The sequence below is a fragment of the Babylonia areolata genome, chromosome 3 (genome assembly GCF_041734735.1).
Source record: "Babylonia areolata isolate BAREFJ2019XMU chromosome 3, ASM4173473v1, whole genome shotgun sequence".
NCBI classification, from domain to species: Eukaryota; Metazoa; Mollusca; class Gastropoda; order Neogastropoda; family Buccinidae; genus Babylonia; species Babylonia areolata.
The window spans coordinates 39,044,005-39,059,354 of record NC_134878.1 but is presented as its reverse complement, the minus strand read 5'-3'; the positions used below and the strand labels follow the sequence as shown (position 1 = coordinate 39,059,354).

Below are 15,350 nucleotides of genomic sequence, written 5' to 3'. Positions count from 1 at the left end.
TCGTGAATTTGACTCATTACTATTTCACCGTTCCATTATCAAACAAATCTTTAAAGAACAAGAAAGAATAATAGAGGAAGCAACTACATTTTCAGCTTCTCATCGACTTTCCTGTCCTGCTTTCTCAGACTTCTTATATAGGCATCAATGTCATCTATCAAACAGGGATTCATCTAATATTTCAACTTCTTTCATGTCTTCGTCCTTTTATACCCTTTCAAATGAATTTAATACAGTGTGAAAGTAATAATAGCACTGTTTCAATATACCAGGTTTCAATATGTTGATGATGTTTTGCCATATATACCCGTAATGTTAACTCTTCTCGCTACAGTGGTATCTTTCCAAGTATCTAAAAATCAGCCTTTGTCCACCCTTTGCTAAAGATGCCCTCTCTAGGTCCCAGCTGTGTTTAGAATTGTAGGCCCATTTCTGTCTTAATGGATGATAATATATTTTCACAAGTCTTTTGGGAACGTTCCATTATCAAACAAATCTTTAAAGAACAAGAAAGAATAATAGAGGAAGCAACTACATTTTCAGCTTCTCACCGACTTTCCTGTCCTGCTTTCTCAAACTTCCTATATAGGCATCAATGTCATCTATCAAACAGGGATTCATCTAATATTTCAACTTCTTTCATGCTTTCGTCTTTTTATACCCTTTCAAATGAATTTAATACATTGTGAAAGTAATAATACCACTGCTGTGATGTTATTTAATAATGTTTAATAGTTTCAGTGGTATAACAGTTGCCCAGAACAACTTAGGGTAATTTACTGACTCTTTTAGTTCTTGTACTCCTTTCGTCAAAATGTATTTTCTTGTCTTGCCATATTTTCTCGTCCTTAACATCATTTCTTCTTTCACAAATATATTCCTTGAGTTTTTGCTTTAGCTTTCGTTCCATTAGATTTCGTTCCATTACATTCGTTGTCGAACCAGTCATTGTCGAATCCCTCACAACAACAACAACAGATAACCAGCGCTGTTTTACACATACACACGCGCTTGCTTGCTTGCTTGAAAAAGTGGCACTTAACACATGCACGCTCGCACACACATACACACGAACACACAGCAGTCTCACCTGGCTGAGAAACATGCCGTGGATGCTCCTCCAGACACTGTCAGTTGGGGCTTGACGCAGGAAAGGCACGAGCCACCAGAAGACGATGTATTCCAGGAACAGGGTCAGTACCCCCACCCCAAAACCCACACACAACATGACGAAGAGACCCGCCAGGTGGCCCACTTCCAGCTTGGAGTCCTCCTCCGAGATGCGCTTCTTGATGCAGTGGGCGTCTGCAAAGTGCACGTCCTTCAGATCGTCCACGTAGCCCGTTTGGTGGTACTCCAGAATTTTCTTGCTGAGCACAGCCTGCAAGCCCAGCCCGCCATTACACTGCAGTGCTACCTGTGCATTTTTATTCTTTTTCCATTTAGCTGTCATGTCAACACACACACACACACACACACACACACAGGTAGAGCCAGTGACAGGGAGAGACAGAGGGAGAGAGCGAGACAGAGCCAGAGGTGCTGATTTACTGATTCCCCCCTTCCGTTGGGGATATATTGTATTTGAAACACTATCACTGGTAGCAGTTTTGTTTTAGATACAGCAGCAGAATGATACCATACAACACACCAAGTAATCGCAGTTCACTACGATAACAACTTTGCAAGGGTACTGACTTTTAATTTTTGCCTCACGTGTGAGTCTATGCAATAACACCGTATTTCGGTTGTGTGTGTGTGTGTGTGTGTGTGTGTGTGTGTGTGTGTGTGTGTGTGTGTGTGTGTGTGTGTGTGTGTGTGTGTTTGTTTGTTTGTTTGTTTGTGTGTGTGTGTGTGTGTGTGTGTTGTGTTGTGTTGTGTGCGCGCGCGTGTCCGTAGTAAACTGTAATAAAATTCCATTTTTTCTTGAAATACTTTGTCAGTATTAACTTTTACTAAACATAGAGAAAAAAACTTCTTTCCTTATTACATTTTATAAGTATTTTTGATTAATTTGGATTTCAGAATCGTGATTGTCTATTTCGTTTCCCATCATGATTCACAAGAAGTGATTGGGTCATTCTCAGTTCGTTGCCGGTATGTGTGGTTGAAAGATAGACTGACATTCTATTTCTTGTCCGCAGTTGAAAGAAAAGAAAAGGAAATTCTAGACAGAAGAACACACAGAATCACACAAACTACATCATCGACGTGTTTATTGCATTTGAATAAAGAAGGATGAAATGATAGAAGAAATGATAGTTACTACAACACGCTTTGGAGTAAGACAGAAGACAGTGAGATCGCTCTAACATCTTCAAAATTCAGAGCAGAAATGAGTGCGGAAATGCTTCCACGTCAACACAGTGATCACCTCCTGGTAGTTTGCAGTCTACAAAAATCATCAAAGTCATCGAAAATTTAAGAAGTCGAAGAAATAAAAGAACTGGAAACAAACAACTCAGTATCCATTGTGGAACGCTCACGCACACAGAGCTAGGGTAGAAAAGCATGCTGCTGTCAAACGTTGGCGAAACAGAAAGAACAAAATCTTCTTTTGGCAGAAATTGGGACAAAAATAAAGGAAAAATCAAATAAGTTGAAGACATAGTACAAAAAGCAAAAGACAATCAATGGAAACAGTTTTGCGAGGCAAGAAGCCAAGACACAACATTGAAAGATTTCTAGCAATTCTACCTTCGCATGAAAAGAAAAACTAGCACACCAACAACCCAAGACAGATACTGATGAAAGTAAGTTATAGACAAATACAGAAAAGGCATTCACTCTGCTCAAACGGCTCATACAGCAGGGTGACAAAAAGAACTAGGATGAAAAAAGAAGAAGAAGAAAAAAAAAAGAATTATGAAAAATAATTAAAGAAATGGATTATGCAGACTGGACCCGATTGCGACATAAAATCTGAATGAAGCAATTATAAAATGCAAGAAAGATATAGATCATACTCCAATATCAAGGAGCTATCGGAAGAAGACAAACTATTCAATCTATATCAAAACAGTTTCCACAACGGATACTTGTCATATATACCTTTATCTGAACTCCCCAATGTCTTCTCCTCTTTCTTTTTTGACAAAGTCCAAAATATTCGTACCATCTTGGACCAAATGTCTTTCCAACCTGCTCATCCTGATCCTCAATTCAACGGCACTCCTCTCCATTCCTTTAATCCATTGACTGAAACAGAAGTCCATGAAATCCTGAAAGAAATGACAATAAAATCCTGTGAGCTCTATCCTATACCAGCCTCGGTCTTTTCCCAGTGTGTCTCACAGCTTCTCCCCACAATCACCAATATTGTCAACTCATCCCTTCTCACTGCAACGTTTCCATCCACTTTCAAAACTGCAATCTTCCGGCCTCTTCTGAAGAAACCCAACCTGGACGCAAACATTTTGAAAACTATCGACAAGTTTCTAATCTTCCATTCATGTCCAAACTCCTTGAAGAAGCTACCGTGAAGCAGCTCAACAACCACCTTTGTTTCAACAATCTTATCTACCCATTACAGTCTGCCTATCGCGCTGACCATAGCACTGAAACCACTCTCTTCCACATCCTGCTAGCGTCCGACTCAGGAAAAAATTCCCTTCTCACTCTTCTCGACTTGTCGGCCGCCTTTGACACAACAGATCATTCAATCTTTCTTTCCCGTCTTCACTTTACATTTGGTATCAACGGCACTGTTCTAGACTGGTTCAAATCTTATCTCACTGATCGATTCCAGTCGTTCATTGTTGATCATTTCCAATCTGAACCCGTTAAAATCGAACATGGAGTCCCACAGGGATCTGTTTTTGGCCCAGTACTCTTCACACTGTACACTGCTCCTCTCGCTGAAATTATCAATCGCCATGATGTCAGTCATCATTCTTATGCTGATGACACTCAACTCCAGAAGAGTGATACCCCTGAAAAATTGTCGTCGCTCTTGCAACAAACATCCAACTGCTTCCTGGACATACAAAACTGGATGATAAGTTACAATTGAACGCGGACAAAACCGAAGCAAAGATCATAGGAACTAAACAAAAACTCTCTTCCATCACAACTGACACAATCAAACTTGGCAGTACATCCATCCCTCTTTCCAGTTCAGTCAGGAACCTCGGCGTTGTCCTTGACAACACACTGTCCATGCAAACATTTATCAGTCAGACATGTCAATCCTGCTACTGTCAATTTCGGCGCATCAGTTCCGTCCGGAAATATCTGTCTACCGACGAAACATCTAGACTTGTCGTTTCTCCCATTCTCTCTCGCCTTGACTACTGTAACTCTCTATTGTCTGGTTTGCCTGCTTCATCCATTCAGCCCCTTCAGCGCAAACAAAACTTTGCTGCCCGACTCGTCCTCAGAAAGAAAATATCTGAGCACATCACTCCTCTTTTGCAACATCTCCACTAGCTCCCTGTCTCACACAGAATAAAGTACAAGATCAGCACTCTATGTTATAAATGTATTCACAAATCTGCCCCTTCCTATCTCTGTGGCTGCCTTCACCTCTACACTCCATCTCGCTTTCTACGATCGGCTTCGGATCCATTGTGTTTACGCATACCCAGATTCAAACACTGGACTGTTGGCCGCCGTCCTTTCTCTGTCTCTGGACCTTGTAATTGGAATGAACTTCCTCTTTCGCTTCGTCAGGTCCTTACTCTCAGCTCTTTCAAGTCTGGCCTTAAAACCCACTTCTTCCCAAGATAACCTCCATTCCCTGCCTCTTCCTTGTCTCCAGTTTTTCCAGTTTTAGAGTTATGCATGCGTTTGAATGACTGGTGCGAAAGCGCTTTTATTTGTCTGTGCACAAGATTCAGCGCTATATAAATATAAGAATTGTAATCATGTGCCGGATGATGGGATACACAGCTTCTTAAAGCCCATACTAAAACCAAGGAACATCGTCAGGTAAGCGGCTACCTGATCCTGACTATGCAAAATATTGATGGAAAGCTCATGGAGTAAGTTTGACACAAACAAGATGGATAGCAGCGGCAGCTCAGGAAAGAGCTGTCGTCCTACGCCTTGGAGATTACATGTCTGCACCCTGTTAATTTTCCATGGGACTGTCACGAGGATCTCAACTCTCTCCTGTACTCAACAATGCCTACACTAAAGGGCTTGCAGAAGTGTACAATGACTGAGCAGCTCGAGTGCTTATTCTTGCGGATGATGGCCTTGAGTTCAAAACTTCGAAATATGTTCAAGAAAGAAATGCAGCTGTCCAGAAATGTCGCCCAGTGGTGCAAAGACAGCGAAAACTGAAAGGTTGCTATGCGCTGTCAGCAACAAAACTGCGAGCAACTGATATTATTCGCCTGTTCTGCAGATGAGGAGAAAGTCATAGAAACAAGTCATAGAAAGAAAAAAAAAGTCACAAAATTTGGTAGGAAAAAGTCACAAAATTAGGAAGGAGAAATGTCACAGATTAAAAGTCACAATATAAAAGTTTTAAAAGTACCAGATTAGTTGACACGCCCATATTCTGTCTGATGTTCCACCTACACAGTTTGGAAAGCTTAGTGTACAAACATAAAACCATTAACTGATCAAGGCACAATTTTAGGCCACGTATATTTCTCTGGATCACTACCATGAGAAAAGAAACGTAAGTAAATGAAAAGTATTATATATATATATATATATATATATATATATATATATATATATATAGAAAAAAAAGCATATACTGCACAACCAAATTAAAGGTGCTTTAAAAAAAATTTTTTTTAAGTCTGACATAAAATATAGGGAGCAGTGTAAATTGATAATGTGTGGTCGCACGAGCATTTCAAATGCAAAACTGAAGACATGTCACAATATCCTATTGGTATGTGACCAAACTCAACTTGAGTCATCTTAATTGAAACTGGGCTCATCTCATCATCAGAGTGGGAAGGAGAGAGGTCTGGATGTAAGTCCGCAGTCAAAACAAACTGCTATAGATTAAGGTTAAAGCTTGTAATGTAAGTACGAACCGTTTTTGTTACTTTTTTCCTTCCTAATTTTGTGACATTTTTTTCCGTTGACTTTTTCCCCTGTGACTTTCTTTCTGGTCATCGTTTTGCGCACCCCTGATCTTTTGGCACAGATGCCAGTGACACAGACTAGAATGTCCTTGTTGAGTTGTGCAGTTGCAACTGAGACAATAGATTCGACCGTGGAAAAGGAATGCCTTGCAATTGTTTGGGCGACAGACATATACCAACAGTTCCTGTTGGGAAAACATTTTGTCATAAAAGTGACCACCAGCCTTCGGTTTGGCTCAGTCTGGTCAAGGACATAAACAGAATTAAAGCCACTGAGGTGGAGCCTAAAGCTCCAAGAGTTAAACTACGAGGTCAAGTTTGTACTTGGTGTGGTCAATGTTCTGGCCCATGCTTTGTCGGGACTAAGCTAAATCAGTGATGGTCTCATATATCTAATGACTGAGTGTTCTGGGTCTGGTTTACTATCATACACGGCTACAGGGTCGGCGTTTAGCCACTGTGAGAAGGCAGGGCTGTAGACTTAAACAGGTTCTTAGAGTTGGGAGTTAAGTCGGAGTTGCTGAGGAGTTGGATGATGTAGAGCACTTGAACTGGATCATTAATCTGGTTGTGGAACGGATTGGTACAGTATGTATGCGTGAGTATTAAATGTCGCAAGATGTAGGCCGGTGTAATGTGCTGAAATCACTCCCTGTTCTGAAACCACTCCCCGGGGGGCACGTGTCTAAACGCACCCCCCCCCCATCCCCCCGACCACCGGGGAGTTGTCCTTGAACAGTCTAGAATCACTCCACCCCTGTTCCAGAATCACTTGAACATTGGGTTGCTTCTCTTCTCTGATTTTGGTTACAGAAGAATTGGAGGCTAAGGGGGACGGGGGTGTTTAAACGGGCAAAGAGCCAGAATCACTCCCCCCCACCCCCTCATGTAACTTGACAGATTTTGGTAACAGAAGAACTGAAGGCTAAGAGGGGTGTGGGGGGGTTGAAACGGTCTTAGGGCCAGACCCCCCCTCACCCCCCCGTGCCCCCCCCTCCAAAAAAACAACAACAAACAACAACAAAAAACCACACCCCTTCCCTCCTACTGAGAACTGAACATTGCGTTGCTTCTCTTATTTTCGTAATTCAAGAATTGGAGGCAAAGGGGGAAGGGGTGGGGTGGGGGGTTAAAACAGGCATAGGGCCAGAATCCCCCCCACTCCCCACCCCCTGTTCTTGTTTCACTCCCCTGGAGTGATTCTGGCTCACCACGATTGTGTCTGAATGCACTTCCCGGCGGATAAGCTTAGGCACGTGCCCAGACTCACTCCCCCTACCGGACAGGGAGGTGGAAAAAGGCACGTGCCTATATTCACCCCATGGGGTGTTTTTTGATCGTGTCCATAGTGACTCCACTACAGGGGGTTGAGTTATTCTGGCTCGGGTCCAGAATCACTCCCCCCCCCCCCACCTCTTTAATTAGGTTGCAATGTGTTTAAAATGGTGTGTATTGTCGTTTGGGACAATTTGAGAATTTTGAGGGGCGGGGAGGGGGGGGGGGGGATTTTGGACTATAGGAGGTGTCGGTCTGGATTCACTCCCCGGGGGGTGCGTTTAGACACGTGTCCATAGTAATTTCGGGAGGGGTGTGGTTATGGATCATTACACCGGTGTTATGTCGTGACTTTTGAATGCACTCGATTCACTTTTCTTTCAATATATATTTGTTTTCTTATCAGTTCATGATGTGATTATACCAGAACATTTTCCATGTGTTATAATGATTAGATTAAAGCGGCAGTCAGTATGTCACAGGAGTAACTGGATATGTTTGCCTTGTGCGTATTGTGTGTGATGCTTCTGATAGGTGTAGCGTTTGAAATACACGTGTAGTTGGAGATCGTGAGTTTTAAGATGGTGAGAATATGCGCACGTGAACGTTTTAGGTTGTGACGGCCGGGCTCTGGTCGCGATAGGATGTTTTCTGAATGTGTTATTTTCTTTTCCTCTCTTTGCAATATTTCAAATATTTCATTTGGTCCATCCGCGCTCTTACATATTATCTCTGGTTTTAGTCCAGTTTTGTTATTGACTCGTGCTGTTTGTTTATTCTATCGACAAATAAAATTTCAATTCTTTTGTTATTTACGCCTCCACGTGTTTATATTTTGTGTGAATCCCACAGCAATGCTTTGCCATCGCTCCTCCTTGTCCACCTTGGGTTTGTGATTGTGATATTGCATCATTTTGGTGTTGTGATGTTTGGTATGTGACTGGGGTGTTTTTGTTGTGTGTGGTGTTTTTGTACGCATCCGTACATAGATTACTGATGGTGTTTGGTTTGATGTTAGTGCGGGGTTATACGTATGGAAGTTGTCGTTTTGGTGAATAAATGCTTTGCACGTCGAGTTTTAGGTTGTGCAGAACAGATGGGCACGTTTTGCACGGAGGGGTAATGTATGGATCAAGTTATTATTATTATTATCATTATTAGCACTATTAGCTTAATAAATGTGTGTAGGCATAAGTGTTGTCCCTGACAAATTCTGTTGAAAAATCCACTTTGATCGGAAAATAAATAAATATTGCAGGCAGGATAAAATACACACAAAAAATGGGTGGCGCTCCCTGAGGAGAGCAGTCCAAATTTCACACAGAGAAATCTATTGTGACATTGAAGAGTAATACAATACGATATGTATGACATACACAGTTTGGTCACTTAGTCGACCAAACTGTATGTTTTGAAATTTGCATAGGAGATTTTGTTTTGTAAAGCGCTTAGTGCAACATTATTCGATTAGGCATTGTATGAATGAATCTATTATTATTATTATTATTATTATTATCATCATTATCATTGTTATCATTATTGTCATTACTATTATTGTTGTTGTTGGTGGTGTTATTATTGTTGTTTTATCATTATTATTACCATCATCATTATCATCATTATTGTTTGTATCATCATCATCATCATCATCATCATCATCAAAAAGTACAAGTATTGCATAAGAAACTACACATAATGAAAAACAGATGTCTACGTAATGCAATCTGCATCCTTCTGAATAATCAGATCAGGGCAAGAAGAATAATAGCATGACAAAATTTCCCGTTCTGTAAACTTTGGATGGTGGTCCATTGTGGTCAGCAGTGGTCAGTAATGGTCAGCAGTATTCAGTAGTGGCCAGTTAGGTTAAATTCTATCAGTAATTCTAATACTGAATGACTGTCCAAAATAATACAATCTGAATAATTAGACAGTGGTCAGCAGCAGTCAATTAGCGGTCAAAAACTTGCCAAGAGGTCGTGATAGTGCACAAACGTGACAAAACAAAATTCCGTCTATGCCGGTCACGAATCCGGATTCAAATCTCAAGCCGCCATGCTAACGGCCCTCATTCCACTTGGACTACCATCACCATTGGAGAATGGAACGTGTGCACTGTATTCGAAACTGGAAAGACTACGAAATATATCCGCATCATCCTTGGAATCAGCGAGTCAAGATGGACTAAAAAGTCGGGTTCCGGCCAAAGAAGGCTCACTATAAGAGAATTGCTGCTATTCTTAGGGCACGAAGAAGATGCACCACAAACCGAGAGTCGCCTTGATGTGTATCAAGGACAGCTCAGGGAGCACTCATTGGGTGGGACGCACATAGCCCACGGACCGTCACAGCCTCCTTCAATACCAAGAAAAGGATTAATAAGGATGTCATCCAGTGCTATGCCTCAACGAATGACTGTCATGAAGAGGACAAGGAGGACTTATACAGCAGACTGCTGACAATCGTGCAAGACGCAACATCAGCAGTCTCATGGGTAAATTCAACTGCAAGGTAGGCAGCGACAACAAGGGTCATGAGGAGGTCATGGGACAGCATGGGCTGGGAGGAGAGATGAATGACAATGGGGAGAGATTCGCTGACTTTTGCGTGTGCATGCGCGTTATGTGTGTGTGTGTGTGTGTGTGTGTGTGTGTGTGTGTGTGTGTGTGTGTGTGTGTGTGTGTGCGTGCGCGCGTGTGTGTGTGTTGAAAATGGTGAGAAGAGGATGAAAAGAGTGCAGAAGGAGATTTAGAGTACACGCGAATTAATTTTATTTTGATCATTGTATTACACTCTCTCAAGGAAAGAAAATGACTTTCAGATATTTTGAAGAATATGAATTATCGTCTTTTTTCTTGATAAAACTTCCTGGAGTCGCGCTCTGGGGTACAATTTGACAGGGTCCATCCCTAATTTCCCCCAGGTTTGTGTCCCCACCAGTCTATGGCCTCTGCTGATCACAATACCACAACTGATAAGTGCTTTGATTGCGTTGTATTGTCAATTCTGCCCATTATTTGACAGGGCCTTCCTATTACTGACCAGTGCTAACCACTATCTAACTCTTCACTAACTGTTAACTGCTAATAGTGTTCAAGTTGCATTACTTTGTGACGGTTTTGCAGTATTTGGACTTCTTGACATGATTTGACTATTAGCTATTACTCATTACTGCTGACCATTACTTACATTTGCTTGCCTCCACTGACCGCAACGCAGGTGTTTTGATTTCGTTGTTTGTTTGTACATTACTTTCGCGCCCATGCATATCATTTTATCGTTAACCGACAAATGCTGACCATTACAGACGTCTATCCAAAAACTGTTCAGATTAAATTTTAGTGACGTTTACGCAGCCTTAGACTTCTTGAGAGGATTTGAATAAACACAACTGACTTCTGATCATTGCTGACCACTGCGGACTACAACTGAATACGATTAAAGAAAAAAAATCAGAAATTGTCACGTCATGCAATATAAAGTCGTCTTGATTTGGTACGAATATCTACAGACAAATACTTACCACCAACAAAAAGTGCGCAGCTTTTGAGATGTTAACATCTTTCTGGATTATGGGAACTATCGTATACAATATAAGTACTTTTTGACCAGTTTTGACCACTGACTACTGCTGACCACTGCTGATCACTGACAACTACCCAAAAGCGTATGTATTATGGAAAAAAACACATAGATTTGGGGGAATAACTGGGATAGACCTGATGGAACATAGATGTGGGTGGGGTGGGATATACGACCATGGGGCACATTCACCTGGGGGACATAGTTCTACGAAAACAGTTATGTGGGAAAATGCACCTATGGGAAACATACACGTGGGGGTACACAGACATGCTTTCAGTCCATTTTTATTTCAAATGTCTATCATGTTCATTTTGGCAATTACTCACAAACTACTCGATGTACTGAGTTGAGTTTTGGATTACTATTGCGTGTACTTTGTAACTGTTTTCGTGGATTTCCTGGACCTCTGACTGAAATGTTTCCTGCATTTGAGTTTGTTTGGTTTTTGTGTGTGTGTGTTTGTTATTGTTGTTGTTTTTTTCAAGATAAAACCAAAACCATATTCAAAAGCATTCCCCCCACCCCCATCCCCACACATTTGAAACCTTTTTTTCTATCCTTTTTATCTAACTCTGACAACATTTTTTTGATTTATAAGGTAATATGTGTTCATCCATTTGTATTAACTCGAGCCAATACTACTGCATTTAACAGCAGAGAGCAACTATATTGGGTATCTGTCTCACCATTCACTACTCACTCACTCATTCCCTCGACCGCTGGGGTCGTTGGGGGGACATGAGGAAGATGTCATAGCTCGCCACGCCGTTCTGTTGGCAGCTGTCGTGAGGAGATCTGGCATCGTCATCTTGGTCCATTCCTTGACGTTGTCGGACCAGCTCTTTCTCTGCCGCCCCCGTCTGCGCCCTCCCTCTACAGTCCCTTGCAGGATGGTTTTGGAGAGGGTGTTATGTCGTATGACGTGACCAAACCATGCCATCTTCCGTCGTTTGACAGTCGCCAGCAGTGGTTCTTGGGGCCCAACAAGGCTGCTGACCAGGTTCCGCACATAGTCACTGGTCTTATGCTCCTTGTAGGAGATGTGTAGTAGTCTCCTCAAACACTTGGTTTCGAATGCTTGGATTCTTCTTTCTGTTTCTGCCATCAGTGTCCATGTCTCACATCCATATAAGAGGATGGAGACCACTAGTGACTTGTAGAGCAGGAATTTTGTGTGGAATCTGATGTTGCTCTTCCATATCCTGTTCAGTCTGGCCATCGCTGCCGTTGCAGAATTAATCCTATTTCGGATTTCTGCTGTGCAGGTGCCGTCTTTGGACAGGGTTGCTCCAAGGTACTTGAAGCTAGTCACTTCTTCCAAGGGCTCACCATTCATGGTTATGTTGGCACTGATGTTAGTTGTGCTGTTGACCATGACCTTTGATTTCTCTGTGCTGACCTCCATGCCGTAAGCACTTGCTCTTGTAGTAAGTCTATTTGTTAGATCCCACCATAGACGAAACCATATAGGTGTTTGTAGAGAGACTCCTAAAAATGTTTTCAAAGAATATAAATGATCGTTTTTCAGTATACAGCAGCAGCGTCAAGACCCTATAATTCTGTTCTGTACTATATAATAGGCTGGATGTGCAATTCAATTTTTTCAGGAAAAATTTCAGAGTTTCATTTCCATTTTATACTGATGACGTTTTCTTCATAACACCAGAAATGACAATGCTTTTTGACTCACTTGTGTAGTCTATGTTTTAACCCGGTGTTCGGTTGTCTGTGTGTATGTGTGTGTGTTGTGTGTGTGTGTGTGTGTGTGTGTGTGTGTCCGTGGTAAACTTTAACATTGCTATTTTCTCTGGAAATGCTTTGTCTGCCAATACCAAAACTGGCTTAAAAATAGTATGAAAAAAATCTTCACAGTCATACTAAGAACAGGTTGTAAGTCTTCCAAATTAAGCCGTATTTCCGAATCATTAACGATTTATTTCGTTGTGTTCCGAAATCCGAAAAATCTAAAAAGAAAAACACTTTCCACTGGATTTGGTCGACTCAGAGGTAGTTTGTTTTCGAAGACGACATGACCTCGAGTTTCTTATTCACAATTAAAAGGAAAGGAACACAAATTCTGGACAGAACACTAACAGTGATAATAACTACACTGTTTTGAACGTCTAATGTGGAATGCACTTTGGCCCTGGGGAAAGTCGTTTTGCTTTCGACTTAGGTATACGGGTTCAAATCTCCTTTCGCACCTTTTTGTGTGTGTTCAGGTTCATAATTTCATTACAGAACACATGGTAATCCTCCCCTATCGTTGCCCTAATTTTCTAAAACTGTTTTTGTTTTACACTTTTTTTTGTCCTTTATTGCTTTCAGTATAGGCCTATGCTCTTTTATTTCTTCCACTAGTCTTTTTCTTTCTTTTTATATCTTTTTATATCTCCGTCCCCTTTAAATTGATAAATCGAACATGTCTTTGTATATTCATCATGAAATACAGCTTGAAATGTTCGTTCACCTCAATATCAATAAATCTGTCAGTGTCAATGTATAATTTTTTCTTTGTGTGTGGGGGGGAGGGCGAGAGGGGGGGTGTCAGTGTGTGTGTGATTGGGGGGTGGGAGGTGAAAAGATATATTTCAATAATATGGTAAACTGAGTTACAACTGTTTTTCGTTGTTGCTTTTTCTTACACCAAGTCATCTAAAAAAAAAAAGGAAGAAAGTAGATCTGAAAAGGGGAAAAATATATACATACACATGCAAGAATAGCATGAAAATGAAACACAGAGCTGCATTTCACACACACACACACACACATAATTATATATTCACACGTGCTCGTGCACGAAACCACCCCGCCCCACCCCATTTCACAAACACATGTTCCCTCATATGACACAAGTACACTGCCACCGCAAGCATGAACAAAACATTTTGCAAGTACATTATACATTCTCGCAGTACACCGATAGATACACACTAGCATTGCTGTCCACAGCCTACTATTACCCTTTGTGTGTGTTTGTATTTAGTGCCGGGTAAAAAAAAAATCTCAAATAAGTCTTAATTCTTAGGACACAAATCGATTTAAAAAAGATCTACTTGCCCTCGTAAACTGAAACAGTTGATAGTGGAGTGTAGGCCTAGTGGTAACGCGTCCGCCTAGAAAGCCAGATAATCTGAGCGCACTACTTCAAATGCCACAGCTGCCAGTATTTTCTCCCCCTCCACTAGACCCTGAGTGGTGGTCTGGCCGCAAGTCATTCGGGTGACGATAAACCGAGATCCCGTGTGCAGTATGCACTTAGCGCACGTAAAAGAATCCACGGCAACATAGGGATTCTCCCCAGCAAAATTATGCAGAAAAATCCACTTCGATATAGGAAAACAAACAAGTGCAGGCAGAATTTTTTTTTAAAATGGGTGACACTCTTTCAGTGTAGCGATGCTCGAATGTCACACAGATAAATTTGTTGTGACAAGAGAAATACAAATACAATACAATACAAGAAAGGCAAGGCCTTCAAGACTCACTTGTGATACACTTTAAAAATAAAAAAAATCCAAGCTTTTTATGTATTGAGTATAATTTCAAAATGTATTGTTTAAGATGAGAAAGATCAGTTTAAAGCAAATTAAGTCCCCTAGCATTAATTACAGAGTAATTTCCCTTCTTTACTATCTGCACCAAAACGTTTGCAAAATAAATGAAACTTCCATGCTTTGCAAAAGAAGTTCCTGTTTGAACAAAAAATGATAATAATGACTGCTCTTGTTGTTGGGTCAGAATATCAGATCAAAGTGCCAAGTTTAGAGAATACAAAAAATATGAATATAACAGTAAATGCAGTTTGCATATAATTAGGCTTCATTTATTTTTTTTTGGTGCCCATCCCAGAGGTGCAATATTGTTTTAAACAAGATGACTGGAAAGAACTGAATTTTTCCTATTTTTATGCCTAATTTGGTGCCAACTGATAAAGCGTTTGCAGAGAAAATGTCAATGTTAAAGTTTACCACGGACACACACACACACAGACACACGGACACACACACACACACAGACAACCGAACACCGGGTTAAAACATAGACTCACTTTGTTTACACAAGTGTGTCAAAAAGTAACCACCGATAGTGCAATGATAGGTCAGCAGACAAAATTTTAATAATTCCACAGAATTGCAATTGATGATTTGTCCAATAAATCAGGATCCATCTCCAGAAGAGGATGGTTGATGAACACCAGACCATCAGGGTTATGTTTTCTGTCCATACACAATTCACAGGGAAATGTCAGGCCGTGGATCTGTCCTTGATGTCTGCTACCAAGGAGCTTTCCAGGGAGAGAGACGACAGAAAAAAACGACACTGAGAACGACAACATTACAGAATAGACAGGAAAACCATTTGCAGAGACTGCTTGGAGACAAAGCGACAGACCTGATGGAATCTGGTGAACAGTTCTTCTGTGAAGCGCCCCACTGA

General features: G+C 41.1%; 1 protein-coding gene across 2 annotated transcripts in view; it reads right to left on the bottom strand.

The window, feature by feature from the left end:
• LOC143279976 (glutamate receptor ionotropic, NMDA 3A-like) overlaps window positions 1-15,350 on the bottom strand; it is a 184,825-nt gene that overhangs the window by 30,209 nt on the left and 139,266 nt on the right. For both annotated transcript variants that reach the window (XM_076584373.1, XM_076584372.1), the window contains one exon: window positions 1,091-1,381. In XM_076584373.1, coding sequence (XP_076440488.1) covers window positions 1,091-1,381 — 291 coding nt within the window. The remainder of the gene's footprint in view (window positions 1-1,090; window positions 1,382-15,350) is intronic.